The 13,728-nt window shown below is 37.2% G+C and overlaps 1 protein-coding gene across 2 annotated transcripts in view; it reads right to left on the bottom strand.

The window, feature by feature from the left end:
- Positions 1 to 1,678: 1,678 nt before the first annotated feature.
- Agl (amylo-alpha-1, 6-glucosidase, 4-alpha-glucanotransferase) overlaps positions 1,679 to 13,728 on the bottom strand; it is a 71,241-nt gene continuing 59,191 nt past the window's right edge. For both annotated transcript variants that reach the window (XM_013031427.1, XM_013031428.1), the window contains exons 28-34: positions 12,504 to 12,639; positions 10,594 to 10,706; positions 8,791 to 9,002; positions 7,403 to 7,500; positions 3,035 to 3,122; positions 2,792 to 2,925; positions 1,679 to 1,992 (exon numbers count right to left, since the gene is read on the bottom strand). In XM_013031427.1, the coding sequence (XP_012886881.1) occupies positions 1,875 to 1,992; positions 2,792 to 2,925; positions 3,035 to 3,122; positions 7,403 to 7,500; positions 8,791 to 9,002; positions 10,594 to 10,706; positions 12,504 to 12,639 (899 nt within the window). In that variant the 3' untranslated portion in view covers positions 1,679 to 1,874. The remainder of the gene's footprint in view (positions 1,993 to 2,791; positions 2,926 to 3,034; positions 3,123 to 7,402; positions 7,501 to 8,790; positions 9,003 to 10,593; positions 10,707 to 12,503; positions 12,640 to 13,728) is intronic.

Below are 13,728 nucleotides of genomic sequence, written 5' to 3' on the forward strand. Positions count from 1 at the left end.
AATGGAGGGGGTAACAATGTTCAAGAGGAAGTGTACTCATTACCTCACTCATGTAACTGTAACCCTCTGTATAGTATCTTTACAATAAAAAAAAAAATCCCATGTGGGAAATAAGTACTCTTAAAACTGTCAAGTCAGATAACTTAATAATTCTTCCTTTATTAACTTTAAGGTATCTTTAAAATTTTTTAACTAAAAAAATTAAATGGTTGTGCAAGGGGGTTACAATTTAACATATCCAGTTATATGTCTAGCACTTCCTGATTATCAAAGGAAATTTAAAAAATCCTAACATCAAAAACTTGCCCAATTATTTTATTGAATTCAAGATAATTCATATCTAAAATTTTATGTTAAGATTGTTCTCAATATTGCACTAATGTGGGTTTTTTTTTTAACTAAACAGGAAACCAGTATCTACTATGATCTATTAAAAGCTTTCTGCAGTAACTAAAGAAAGATGTTAGGTTTTAGAAACCTCTGTGTGTGTGTGTGTATGTGTTTTTGGCCTTGCACCTAGTATATACTAGGCAAGTGATTTATAATGAAAGCTTTCCTTTTTTCTCTTTCTTTTTTTTCTGCCAGGTTTATTTATTTATTTATTTCAATTTAAGGTTTTCATATAGGAGGTGGCAGGGTTCAAGTGGTATTGTGCCTGTCTAGTGACCCACAAGGGTCTAAATTCAAACCACAGTACCAAAAAAAAAATCACAAACATTTTCATATGTAAACCCAACAATTTCTATTTTGAAAATGTAAACTATTTCATAATAGAAAACTAAAACTCAAGACTAATTTTGTGAGAATGTTTTTTAGAAACCAATGTTTTGTTTCTTAGAAATATATATCCAGATACATCTTTGTAAATTATATTGACAACCATTATACTAAAAATAACACTATATTACTGAAGAGTACATTTTGAACATCTGTGTTCTATTTAATATTCTATAGATGGAAACTTCTATCATCTTCATTTATGAAATACTATTAAAATGTGCAATAAATGCACTGCCCAGTATTAAGAAAACTATAGTAAAAGGTTAGGACCTTCAAAAACCACAGCCTACTTCATTTAAATATTGTTGAACAGAATACACACCACAATTTAAAGGTACCTTCCTATTTCTTCCCATTTTCACATACGTATAACTTGAAAATACGTATAACTTGAAGATAACTTAATTTTCTTTCAACTAATTCTAGATTTCTACGCATTTAAAGAACATTTATTGAACTCTAAAGATAAACATTCTATTGGTAATGATAATTTTTCTTTCTGATTCAATCTGAGAGGTACTTTTGTATATTAAAAAGTTAAGAAGTCTGGCGCTGGTGGCTCACGCCTATAATCCTAGCTACTCAGGAAGCTGAGATCTGAGGATCGAGGTTCAAAGCCAGACTGGGCCAGAAAGTCCATGAGACTCTTATCTCCAATAAAAACCACTAGAAAACTGGAAGTGGTGCTGTGGCTCAAGCGGTAGAGTGCTCGCCTTGGGCTGAAGAGCACAGGGACAGCGCCCAGGCCCAGAATTCAAGCCCCACGACCAACCAAAAAAAAAAAAGTTAAGAAAAGAAAGAAAAAGAAAAAGAAGAGCTGGGCTTGGTGGTATATGTCTATAATCCTAGCACTCAGATGCTAAGGCAGGAGGATCATGACCTCAAGGTTAGACTGGACTACATAGCAAGGCTGTGTCAAAAAAAAAAAAAAAAAAAAGACAAAGCAATGCTTTCTAATTTATCTAACAGGGCATCAACATTATATGAGATTTAAAAACATATCACTTGAGCTTGTGCATGTAAGGCATTTACATTGTATTTTGACCCTATTATTCCACAGGTGGTTACATATTTGTTAAATCTCCCTGTATTAACTATAAATCATAAAGTGTTTCAAGAATAGTAGCAATTGACCAGGCTTGTGTCTCACAACTAAAGGGACAGTACTGGCCATTCTCATTGGTTAGTTCCGGAAGTCCTTTCCAAGGTGATCTAAAAAAAAAAAAAGAACATTTTAAGAGACATAATCTCACATACATTTAAGCAGACAAGAACAGTTATGTGTGTCTTCTATTATAGGAACCAATCAACAATCATTTTAGTCACTTGATACAGAATGAAACCATGTCCTGCATCGATCAAAAAATATTGTATTTATAAATGACATGTTGAATTGAAACCTCTTTTTACAACTACTTAAAGATAACAATAATAATACAAAAAAAAAAAAAAAGAAGAACACATTGTCCATCACTGTTAGCTGCTAGTAAGACAAAAGAGGTAAGAAATACTTTTCCCCCCTGGTCATGGGGCTTGAACTCTGGGCCTGGGCATTGTTCCTGAACTCTTCAGCTCAAGGTGAGTGCTCTACCACTTGAACCACAGTGCCACTTCTGGTTTTCTGGTGGTTAAATGATGGTAAGAGTCTCACGGACTTGCCTGCCTAGGCTGGCTTTGAACCCTGGTCCTCAGATCTCAGCCTCCTGAGTAGCTAAGATTACAGGTGGGAACCATTGGCACGTGGCTTGACTTTTGACTCTTATTTCCATTTAAGAATCCCCAAATGAAAGCCAGATGTAGGGCTGTGGCTCAAATGGTAGAGTACTAACCTTGAACACAAAAAGCTCTGGGACAGAGTTAAGGCCCTGAGTTCAATACAAAGAAAAAAAAGAATAAAAGTTTCAATTCTATTGTAATAACTCAAGCACACAAAAGATAAGTATTATTCATCTAATATTTAATAAACTGAGAAGACATTAGTTGTGGAAATTATATGCCTGTGATAACTTACCTCTCCAGGTGAACATAATGTCGAGAAAGAACATTTTTAACCAAATATATAGTCTTTGCGGTAGTCTCTGGACCCAACAACTTGGAAAAATATAACTTTGCACGAAGAAAGTACCCAATAGGCCAAAGCCACTCCTAAAAAAAAGTATGATGTGAACATATGATTTAAATAACTGTGAATACTTAACATTAGTCAAAAAATAACTCAAACTGAGAATTCAAAGGAGTAAAACAAAATTCTTACAGGTCCTTGGTGATAATTGAAACCTCGAGCAAGATTGTAGTTGTCGTTGTCTAAGGCATTGTCATAAGTTCCACAGTAAACCATATCACTGCAAAACAATGGACATTTAGTTAAGTATTATGGAGTAAGCATAGAGAAATTGCAACACCAAGAGAACTGGAAAAATAGTCAAATGAGAAATAGTCAAATCATTTTATCTGTTAATCTATGACATAATACATTAGCCTTATTACATCATCTAACCACAAATAGTCTATACTGATAATAATGTGCTCAGGAAAGATAAACAAATAGTTATAATGAAAGCCCTTGCTTTCAAGGACTGAATACTATTGAGTTTCAAGTCAACTATTTTACTAGGTTTCTAATATCTGTGTAATCATTAAGAACTAGGATATGTCTATGATTTTTTTCTTTTTTTTCTTTTTGATTGTGGGGCCTGGGTGCTGTTCCTGTGCTCTTCAGCTCAAGGCTAGCACCCTACCACTTGAGCCACAGCGCCACTCTGGTTTTCTGGTGGTTAATTGGAGATAAGCGTCCCTGGACTTCCCTGCCTAGGCTGGCTTTGAACCATGATCCTCAGGTCTCAGCACAATTGCTTTGTGCATAGGACCATAAACAATGAAGCATGTCAATATGAACTCCAAGGTATGGGAACAAGAGGTTATTATGTCCTATATAAAGTTTTTCTTTTTTCTGTTTCTCTTAGTTTTCTGTATCTTATGTTTTGTATCTATCTAAGTTTATTCAATCTGTGGAAGGGAAAAGAAATCACAGGACAAAGGGCAAAGGATGAACTAGTATAACATTGATACTCACTTGTTACTATGCTGGATATGAACTTTACAAGGTGGGGGAAAGGGGACTAGGGAGGGGTAAGCGGGAGAAAATGAGAGATGGGGTAACAGTATTTAAAACAAATGTACTCATTACTTTATTTATGTAACTGTAACCCCCTCCTGCTCATCATCTTTTCAAAAAAAAATTCAGATGGGAATTTGAGCTAGTAAAAATTAAAGTGCTGGGAACTAGTGGCTCACATCAGTAATCCTAACTTCTTAGGGGGTTAGGATCTAAGGATCACAGTTCAAAGCTCAAGCAGGAAAGTCTGTGTGACTCTTATCTCCACTAAACTACCAAAAATCCAGAGGTAGAGCTGTGGCCCAAGTGGTAGAACAACTAGCGTGGGGGGAAAAGGTATGGGACAGAGTCTAGAACTTGAGTTCAAGTCCCAGGAACAGCACACACACACAAAAATTTAAAGTAAAGTATAAAAGTAAGATTAGGGCTGGGAAGGTAGCTCAGTAGTAGAGTTTTGGTGATTATAGAGAATAATAATAAAAAATTATTTTTGTTACCTTTTGTGTGCTGGTACTGGGTAGGACTCAGGGTTCGGATGTTCTCTAATGGCTTTTTTTTTTTTTTTGGTCGGTTGTGGGCCTGAACTCTGGGCCTGGGCACTGTCCCTCAGCTCTTCAGCTCAAGGCTAGCACTCTACCACTTGAGCCACAGTGCCACTTGCGGCTTTTTCTGCTTATGTGGTGCTGAAGAATCAAACGCAGGGCCTCATGCATGCAAGGCAAGCACTCTACCACTGAGCCACCTTTCCAGCCCACCAATGGCTTTTTTTTGCTCATGTGAGTGCTATAGCACTTGAGTCTCCACTTTCAGCTTTTTGCTGGCAAATTATAGGTGAGTCTTCCCTAGGCTGGCTTTGAACTTGGATCGTTAGGTCTTAACCTCTTTTTTTTTGGGGGGGGGTCCGATCGTGGGGCCTGAACTCTGGGCCTGGGTGCTGTCCCTCAGTTCTTCAGCTCAAGGCTAGCACTCTACCACTTGAGCCACAGCGCCACTTCCGGCTTATTTTTTTTCTGCTTATGTGGTGCTGAGGAATCGAACCCAGGGCCTCATGCACGCAAGGCAAGAGCTCTACCACTGAGCCACCTTCCCAGCCCAGGTCTTAACCTCTTGAGTAGTTAGCATTACAGGCATAAGCCACTGGAGCCAGTTTGTTTGGTTGGTTTTTGACATAGGGTCTTGCTAGGTAGCCCAGGCTAGCCTACAACACTTTTATCCTTCTGTTTCAGCCACTCAAGTACTGGGATTATAGGAGTGTACCACCATGCCTTTTTCAGAATTTTTTTTTTGGGGGGGGGGATGTGGGGCTTGAATTCAGGGCCTGGGAGCTGTCCCTAAGCTCTTTTGCTCAAGGCTAGTGCTCTACCACTTTGAGTCACAGCTCCACTTTTGTTTTTTGAGTGGTTAATTGAAGATAATGGTCTCATGGAGACTTTTCTGTCTGGGCTGCTTAGAACCCTGATCCTCAGACCTCAGACTCCTGAGTAGCTAGGATTATAGGTGTGAGCCACCAGAACCTGGAAGAAAGTTGTTTTTTTTAACTTTTTTATGGAGCCATTTTAAAGAAATATAGTGTCAGATAACAAATAGCAACTGAATATGCATATTGTTATAATCCATATAATTTACATTTCTAAACAATACAATAAGCATATTATAACAAATAATGTAAGAGCTGCATTCGATTTGATATTTTTCTTTTTAGTGATACAGACATGGCCACATGAAGAAGCTTCAACTGTGAGATTTAGTTTTATACTGTGAATAAACACACAGTGTGGTAAATACACACACATACAAAAGTTTGCATCTCATGACTGAAATGAGGTCACACAAAGTAGGGAAATGACAAGCTGAGGCTCTGTCATCTACTGATACATAAAACATGGGAATGACAGGCAGCAGTCAAAGAAAAACAGAAAGGCAACTAGAAACATGCCATGAATAGTGTGTACTAAAATAAAAACAAAACTGTTCATTAAAAAAAAAAGTGAGGTGACTACATGGGAAGGATGGGAAGGGCTGGTAGGGAGGTAAGGACAGAACTGAATGTGGTCATTATTGACAGTACTTAAAATATAAAATAGTTGCAGATGCATGTTATTTAGAAGCTTGGAAGGAACTATTAGGAGACACAACTTTAAATATGAAGACTGTCTCTGGGAAGAATTAAGACTAGGGAAATGTAGCAAGGGTAGAGGATTTGCACATGCTAGGCATGTGCTCTGTATACAGCTACAGCCCCAGGCCAATAGCTGTTGTTAGTTTATCTCTTTGTGTACACAGCTGAGATTTAACTCAGGAAATTCTTATACAGATTCTCCTAGGTATATGCATGTGTGGTCTAAAAATGCATAGAAGCCATGAATGGTAGCATAGCTTGTAATTCTAGCTACTCAGTCGGAGAAGGCAAGAGGATCAGGAATTCAAGACTAGTCTAGGCAAAAAAGTAGCAATATCATATCTTAAATACAAAATAGAAAGAAGAAAAAAAAAGCATATGGCTCAAATGGTAGAGTACTTGCCCAGCATGAACAAGGTCCTGGGTTCAACCCAGAAGAAAAAGGAAAAGAAGGGAAAAAGAAAAAAAAAACAAAACCATAGATAAGACTGGAAAGACACAAGGCTGTAGTAATGTTTATTTCTGGTAAAGAGATTTAAAGCAACTTTACTTTTTTGTTATATATATTGATACTTTCAAATATCCACAATAACCACATATTACTCTGTGTGTGTGTGTATATGTGTGTGTGTGCGTGCGCACGCTGCTACTGAGACTTGAATGCTAGGCCTGGGCACTGTCCCTTAGCTTCTTCATTCAAGGCAGCTGAGCCACACCTCTACTTCCAGCTTTTTTTGTTGACTAACTGGAGATAAAGAATCTCACCGACTTTACCTGCCCAGGCTGGCTTCAAACTGTAATCCTCATATCTCAGCCTGTAGAATAGCTAGGCACGGGCCACGGGCGTGAAAAAGCTAAGGGATAACACCTATGACCTGAGTTCAAGCCCTAGTACTGGCACACACAGAAAAAAAAGCATTAAGAAATATTCATGGCATATTAAGCTTTTTTTTTTTTTTGGTGTCAGTCATGGAGCCTGAACTCTGGGCCTGGGCGCTGTCCCTCAGCTCTTCAGCTCAAGGCTAGCGCTCTACTACTTGAGCCACAGCACCACTTCCAGCTTTTTCTGCTCTTGTCGTGCTGAGGAATTGAACTCAGGGCCTCATGGATACAAGGCAAGCACTCTACCAATGAGCCACCTTCCCAGCCTGGCATATTAGTTTTATAAACTAAAAACTCTTTAATTGATGAGTGAATATAGGATAAGCATTTCAGCCCTGATGCTCAACGAAGACACCAAACACATTTTCACAAACTCAGTTTGAATGTAATTTCAGAGATGTTCGTGGTAAGAAAAGGTAAATGGCTGAAGTTTCTGTTTTCAGATACAACAGTCCATGTTTAGATACAATACCAACAACATTCTTAATACTACTGTTCCAACTTACTCTGGATCTAAAGTTTTCATGCCAAGGGGACCAAGCAATTTTTTTTCTGCAATCTCCAAAGCTTTCCATGCTTTTTCTGTAGTGAAGAGTTCAGGGGCCTAAAGGAGGTCAAATTAAATATGCAAACATTTTAAGATCACAGAAGAATTAGCTCTCACTTATATAAGCTAATCATAAACTTAGAAAATACAACTTATTTGACAATGCAGTGTGGGTCATAATTTGCACAGATACTCAGGTTCAATCCCTGGGGTCTGACAGGGAGGTGAAAGCATATGGAGGTGACCATGACCCCTCCAAACTTCCAGACTGAACACTAGATCCCAAGCTACAAGGAAGGCAAAACTCATTCCTATCTAATTGATTCTTTTACAAGATGTATCAGAGTTTCCGGTAAGTATATCTGAATCCATTTCTTTTAGTTCTAGGGTCATATGAAAATACAGAAAAACTTGTCCTCTAATAGCATGAGTAACATTACTTGTGATTTTTTTGCACAAGGAAGAGAGAGAAGTCTATATCAATTTCAATGACTAACTGAAGTCAAATGCAACTGCACAAAGCTGCTTTGTGTATCTTTAAGCATTCCATTCTGTACTACATTTAGTAATTTTTTTTTCTTTTTGCAATACTGAAGATTTTTTTTTTCCTTTGAGGCTTGAAGTCTGGGCCTAGGCACTGTCTTTGAGCTTCTCTTTGCTCAAGCAAAGAGCAAATAGCATTCTACCACTTGAGCCATAGTGCCACTTCTGGCCTTTTCTGAGTAGTTTATTAGCTTCAAACCATGATCCAGATTTCAGCTTCCTAAGTAGCTAGGATTATAGGTGTGAGCCATCAGTGCTCAGCAGTACTGAAGACTGAACTGAGGGCCTTGAGTTTGCTAAGGAAACATTCTACCGCTTGAACTACACCCTAAACCCTTTGTTTTGGGTTTGTTTTTCAGATTGGGTCTTTGCCCAGGCTTCAGATCATAATCCTCTTGTCCAAGACACAGGAATACCTGTCCTGAGTAGCTGGGATTGCAGGCAAGTACTACTACACTAGGCCAAGTCACCTTTTGCCAAAGCAGAAATACCTAAGCAGGCTTAGACAAATATAAACCATGATTTTAGTACCCTTATAGCTTATAGTTGATCTTAATGCTATTTAAAAAATAGAATTGTGAATTTTTCAGTAGATAAAACTAAGTAGAACAATACAACAAAGAATGTGAGTTTAAACTACACATGGCTGGTTCACTAGTTAATAGCTTTCCAAATAGTGGTCAGAAGACTATATATAAAACTAGTAAGGAATATGCTTTTTCAGCTAAATGAACTTGAAAACAAATAGGGAAAATGTGATCACCACCATGCTTGAGGTTTGAAAATAATGGGGAAAACACTGACCACGACCATGGCTATGGTGAAATTTGGCCTGAGCTGGTAGTCACACCAGGGGCTTGATGCGCCATAGCTGTCTTTGTATATGCCACGCTTGTGAACTAGGTTCGGGTGCTTCTCATTAGGGTCTGATGGGTCTTCTGAAACATGAAACAGCTTTTCAAAGTTGTTTTGTATTTTTCTGTTCCATTCATCATAGGAGACTGCTATAAATTTCCCTGAAAAAGGATGAACGACATAGTTTTAGATATTTAAAGCATTTCAAGCAGCTAGTCATATTTAGTTTACTTATTTTTATCTTCTAGGAGGAAAAGATAGATGTCTACTTTTTTTTTTTGCCAGGCCTGGGACTTAAACTTAGGGCCTGCGCACTGTCCTTGAGCTTCTTTTGACCAAGGCTAGCACTCTACCACTTGAGCGACAGTGCCACTTCTGTCTTTTTCTGTGTATGTGGTACTGAGGAATCAAACCCAGGGCTTCATGCATGCTAGGCAAGCACTGTCCCACTAAACCACATTCCTAGTCAGATGACTGTTTTTTAAAGGTCTTTCTGACTGGTCTAAATTGAGATGTGCTATGCATGAAACATATTCATAGGATTTCAAAGAATTATACATCTCAAAAAAGAATGAAAATAATTTTCATGCAATAATTTTGCATTGATTAGACATCGAACAGTATTTTACCTACATTAAGTTAAAGATTCTATAATTAATTCCATCTGTTTCTTTTTACTTTTTCCAAATGTGAATACTAGAAAATTTCATACTATGTATGTAGCTATACTGGACAGCAGTATTCTAGAAAAACATGTGAAGACTTCAAAAGTGTGCATATACTCTGCTCTGTAACTGAAAAAAAAATAGCACAACATGGAAATAATAACTAGGTAGATTTTCTTATCTGAGTTCAAAGGTACTATAAAAAGTGTGTGGTTGCTAGGTACCAGTGGCTTATGCCTATAATCCTAACTACTCAGGAGGTTGAGATCTAAGGATTATGGTTCAAAGCCAGCCTGGGCAGGAAAGTCCGTGGGACTCTTATCTTCAATTAATCACCAGAAACCAGAAAACTGGAAGTGGCGCTGTGGCTTAAGTAGTAGAGCACTCACCTTGAGCTGAAGAGCTCAGAGATAGCTCTCAGGCCCAGAGTTCAAGCCCCATGACCTACAAAAAAAAAAAAAGTGTGTGGGGGCGGGGAAGGTGGCTCAGTGGTAGAATGCTTGCCTTGCATGCATGAGGCCCTAGGTTCGATTCCTTAGCACCATATAGTCAGAAAAAGTCAGAAGTGGTGCTGTGGCTCAAGTGGTAGAGTGCTAGCTTTGAGCTGAAGAGTTGAGGGACAGTACCTAGGCCCAGAGATCAGGCTGCACAACCAGGAAAAAAAAAAAAAAAGTGTGTGGCTGTCAAGTGCTGGTGGTTCATATCACATCTGTAATCCTAGCTACTCAAGGAGGCTGAGCTCTGATGATCATGTTTTGAAGCCAGCTTTGGCAGCAAAGTCTGTGAGACTCATATCTGAAAGTAGAGTTGTGGCTCAAGTGGTAGAGCCCCAGCTTTGAGCACAAAAGCTCAGAGAACAGTACCCAGGCACTAAGTTTAAGGTCTAGTACTGGCATGGGTGTGTGTGTGCACACATGCACACACAGAGTATGGTTTGTAACCAGGTTTGTTAAAATTCCCACACTAGGAAACTGATGATTTTTATTTCCTCTTGAGGAAATAGTTAACTGAGTCAAATGGTAATTATACTGGTGAAAGTAAGCACAGTACATTAGAAATTTCTTGGTAAACAAAATGAACAGCTTACCATGTCTTTTTATTCTGACTTCATGATAAGGGAAAATATTCTTTCTGGATAATTCCAGCAACCAACGGACGGTAGATTTACACAGGCCGACGATTTCCACAGCAGACCCATCTCTAAATTAAAAATAAACTTTATTTTTCTAAGTTGGATTCATTTAAACACTATTTAAAAGAGCATTTGAGAAATAGCCTAGCATTGTATGGGTGGCTCACTGGTACAGGACTAACCTAACATGTAAAAGGCCCTGGGTTTGGGCTCTAACACTAAAAACACTCAATCAACCAATCACCACTCCAAGATCCCCAAACAAGAAAAATTTTAACTAATATGACTAATCATGACTAATAACTAACATTAATTTTTTAAATAAAATTATAACATTAACAAAATTAATTATATTAATCAACTAATGCTATGAGTAATGTTATATTTAATATTATGACTAATGTACAACTATGTACAAAAAAGTTCTCAATTTATTAGGAATTTGTATTAAATCATGAGAAATGTCCTTTTACTATTTTGCCATTATTTTTGTAACTTTTTTTTTGGGGGGGGTCCAGTCATGGGGCCTGAACTCTGGGCCTGGGTGCTGTCTCTCAGTTCTTCAGCTCAAGGATAGCACTCTACCACTTGAGCCACAGCACCACTTCCAGCTTTTTTTCCTTTTTGCTTATGTGGTGCTGAGGAATCAAACCCAGGGCCTCATGCATGCAAGGCAAGTGCTCTACCCCTGAGCCACATTTCTAGCCCCTTGTAACATATTTATAAATAATCATTTCCAAGGAAAGTAAAAAGAAAATATAAGATCTAATAATGTTGGCCTGGGTTGAGAGACATGAAGTGGAGAATGATGGAAGATGCATTGCATTCATAAATTGACCTGTTGGATTGAAATCCTTTTGTACAACTACTGAAAGACAATACAAGACAATACAAACAAATAGGATTTTTAAAGAATTTGTAAGCAAGTAAAGACAGAAACTTTCTTTTATCTCTTTTTTTCTTGCGCTAGCAATTAAACCCAAGGCCACAGGCTAAGCAAGTGCACTCTCTGAGTATCCAGTTCAAGATGAGCTATTTGATTAGTTTTGGTACAGTTCTGATGGAAGATAAAATCGTGGATTAGAAAACAGATTCTCAATTTTATATAGTATCAGGAGCAATATTTAGGAAATAATCTATATAAGTCTGTATAAATCAAAAGAAAGAAAACTGATTAAGTGGAAAATTATAGGATAAAGGAAAAAAATTAGAGAGAAAAAAAGCAAAGTTCAGGAAGTGAAAAAGTTTCCTGAAAGATGGACAACTGGTTACTTCTATGTTTGCAATAGATGGCATAATGAAATAGTTACACTGAAAGCAGTCTAGATTCAGAAAATGTCTTAACCACATGCGAATCAAACATGAAAGTTTTCCTTAGTGATGTTTGCAGGGATGCACATCAAAACACCATCAAAGTTTCCAGAGGAGAGGAGATAGCTCTTTGACATGACTGACTTACTCTAAGGAGATTGTGTGCTTCCACAAAGGAAGAGGAAGGGGTGAGTAGAAGAGGAAGGGCAGAAGGAGGAGAGAGATTCCGATTGATAAAATGGAAGGACTGAATTTGATGGAATTCTGAATTTCCTTTATTTGGTTAGAAAAAGTAAAAGATTCAACAGGCATGTCTTTAAAAAAGGAAATGGTAGATTAAAAGGGCATAAACAAGCCAGGAGGCTGAGATCTGAGATTGTGGTTTGAAGCCAGCCAGGGCAGAAAAGTTTGTAAGATTCTTATTTTTAATTAACCTTACAAAGGCTAGGAGTAGAGCTATATGACTCAAGTGGGAGAGTGCCAGCCTTTAGGGAAAAAAACTAAGGCCCTGAGTTCAAAAAAGCACAATCACATAGCACTGTAAACAACACTACCTTGGTGTGGCCGGGATTCCTCTGTTTCTAGCTCTGTCACTTTCTCCCATTTTATCCATCCATGTGCCACAATTCAAGCGATTTCCTCCATAAACAAACCCCGTTTCTTCGTCAATCCCAGCAGTTATATTAAAGCCTCAAAGAGCAAAATAGAACATTTATAAAATAAGATATTGAGAACAATTATACAGTATAAATAGCATGTGGACATAAGTATTTAAAAATCTGTAAAAATTTAAAGGAATAAACTAGGACAATTACTCTGAAGATAAATTTCATATTACCTCAAAAGTTTAAGATATGCATATCCAACCTCATAGAAATTTCATTTCTTTCTCCTTAACCAGGTGCACATGGAAATGTCTATCAGGACTTTGATTATAACAGTGATTGCATTAGCAAATACATAAACCATCACTCAACAGAGGAGTGGCTAGATTTTGTTTACACAATGGGAAACTGTATCATTTAAAATCAATGACTGAATTTACACCTATCAAAATGGATAAGTTCCCAAGATAAAGTAATTGAATAAACAGGGTACAAAAAGATATACTAGTAAGGAGATTTTCTGTAAAAGTATATAATATAGATGATACTAACATATATATTTTTGTATGTCTAGTGCAAGTTTCATGTAAAACTTAAACAAGTTTCATTTAAAACTTAAACAAAGTATGTATTACAGCACTGAATGTATACTACATAAAGAATATCACATATGATTTATATGTATATATATATATATATATATACACATACACAACTCCTTAACATATGCAAGCATACAAGGAAATAGCACACCCTAATATGGGATAATCATTAATTCTAGAGAGGAAAGAAAGAAAAGAAATGAAACTTTGAATATATCTGATATAGTTTCTTTCTTTTCAAGGTAAAACAGGAAGATCTGAAGAAAATATTAATACCTGTTTAAACTCAGTGCTAGGTTCAAAGTTAAAAGAAATCTTACTTTCTGTGAAGTTAAAATGTTAAAAAGTTAATTAAACTAAAATAATCCAGAGAAATCACAAGAAATGTTCTTTAAATATAAAATCTGTTTCTGTTGATTTCTCTTAGTGAAGGGGAGAATAGTATGTGATTGTTACCAGGTGATTTGGGCTAATAATTGTGTTACCACTACACAAAATAAATGAACAGTTTTTTTTGGTTGTTGTTGTTGTTGGTCATGTAGCTTGAACTCTGGGCCTGGGCGCTGTCCCTC

Source organism: Dipodomys ordii, unplaced genomic scaffold, assembly GCF_000151885.1.
Source record: "Dipodomys ordii isolate 6190 unplaced genomic scaffold, Dord_2.0 Scaffold139, whole genome shotgun sequence".
Lineage (NCBI taxonomy): Eukaryota > Metazoa > Chordata > Mammalia > Rodentia > Heteromyidae > Dipodomys > Dipodomys ordii.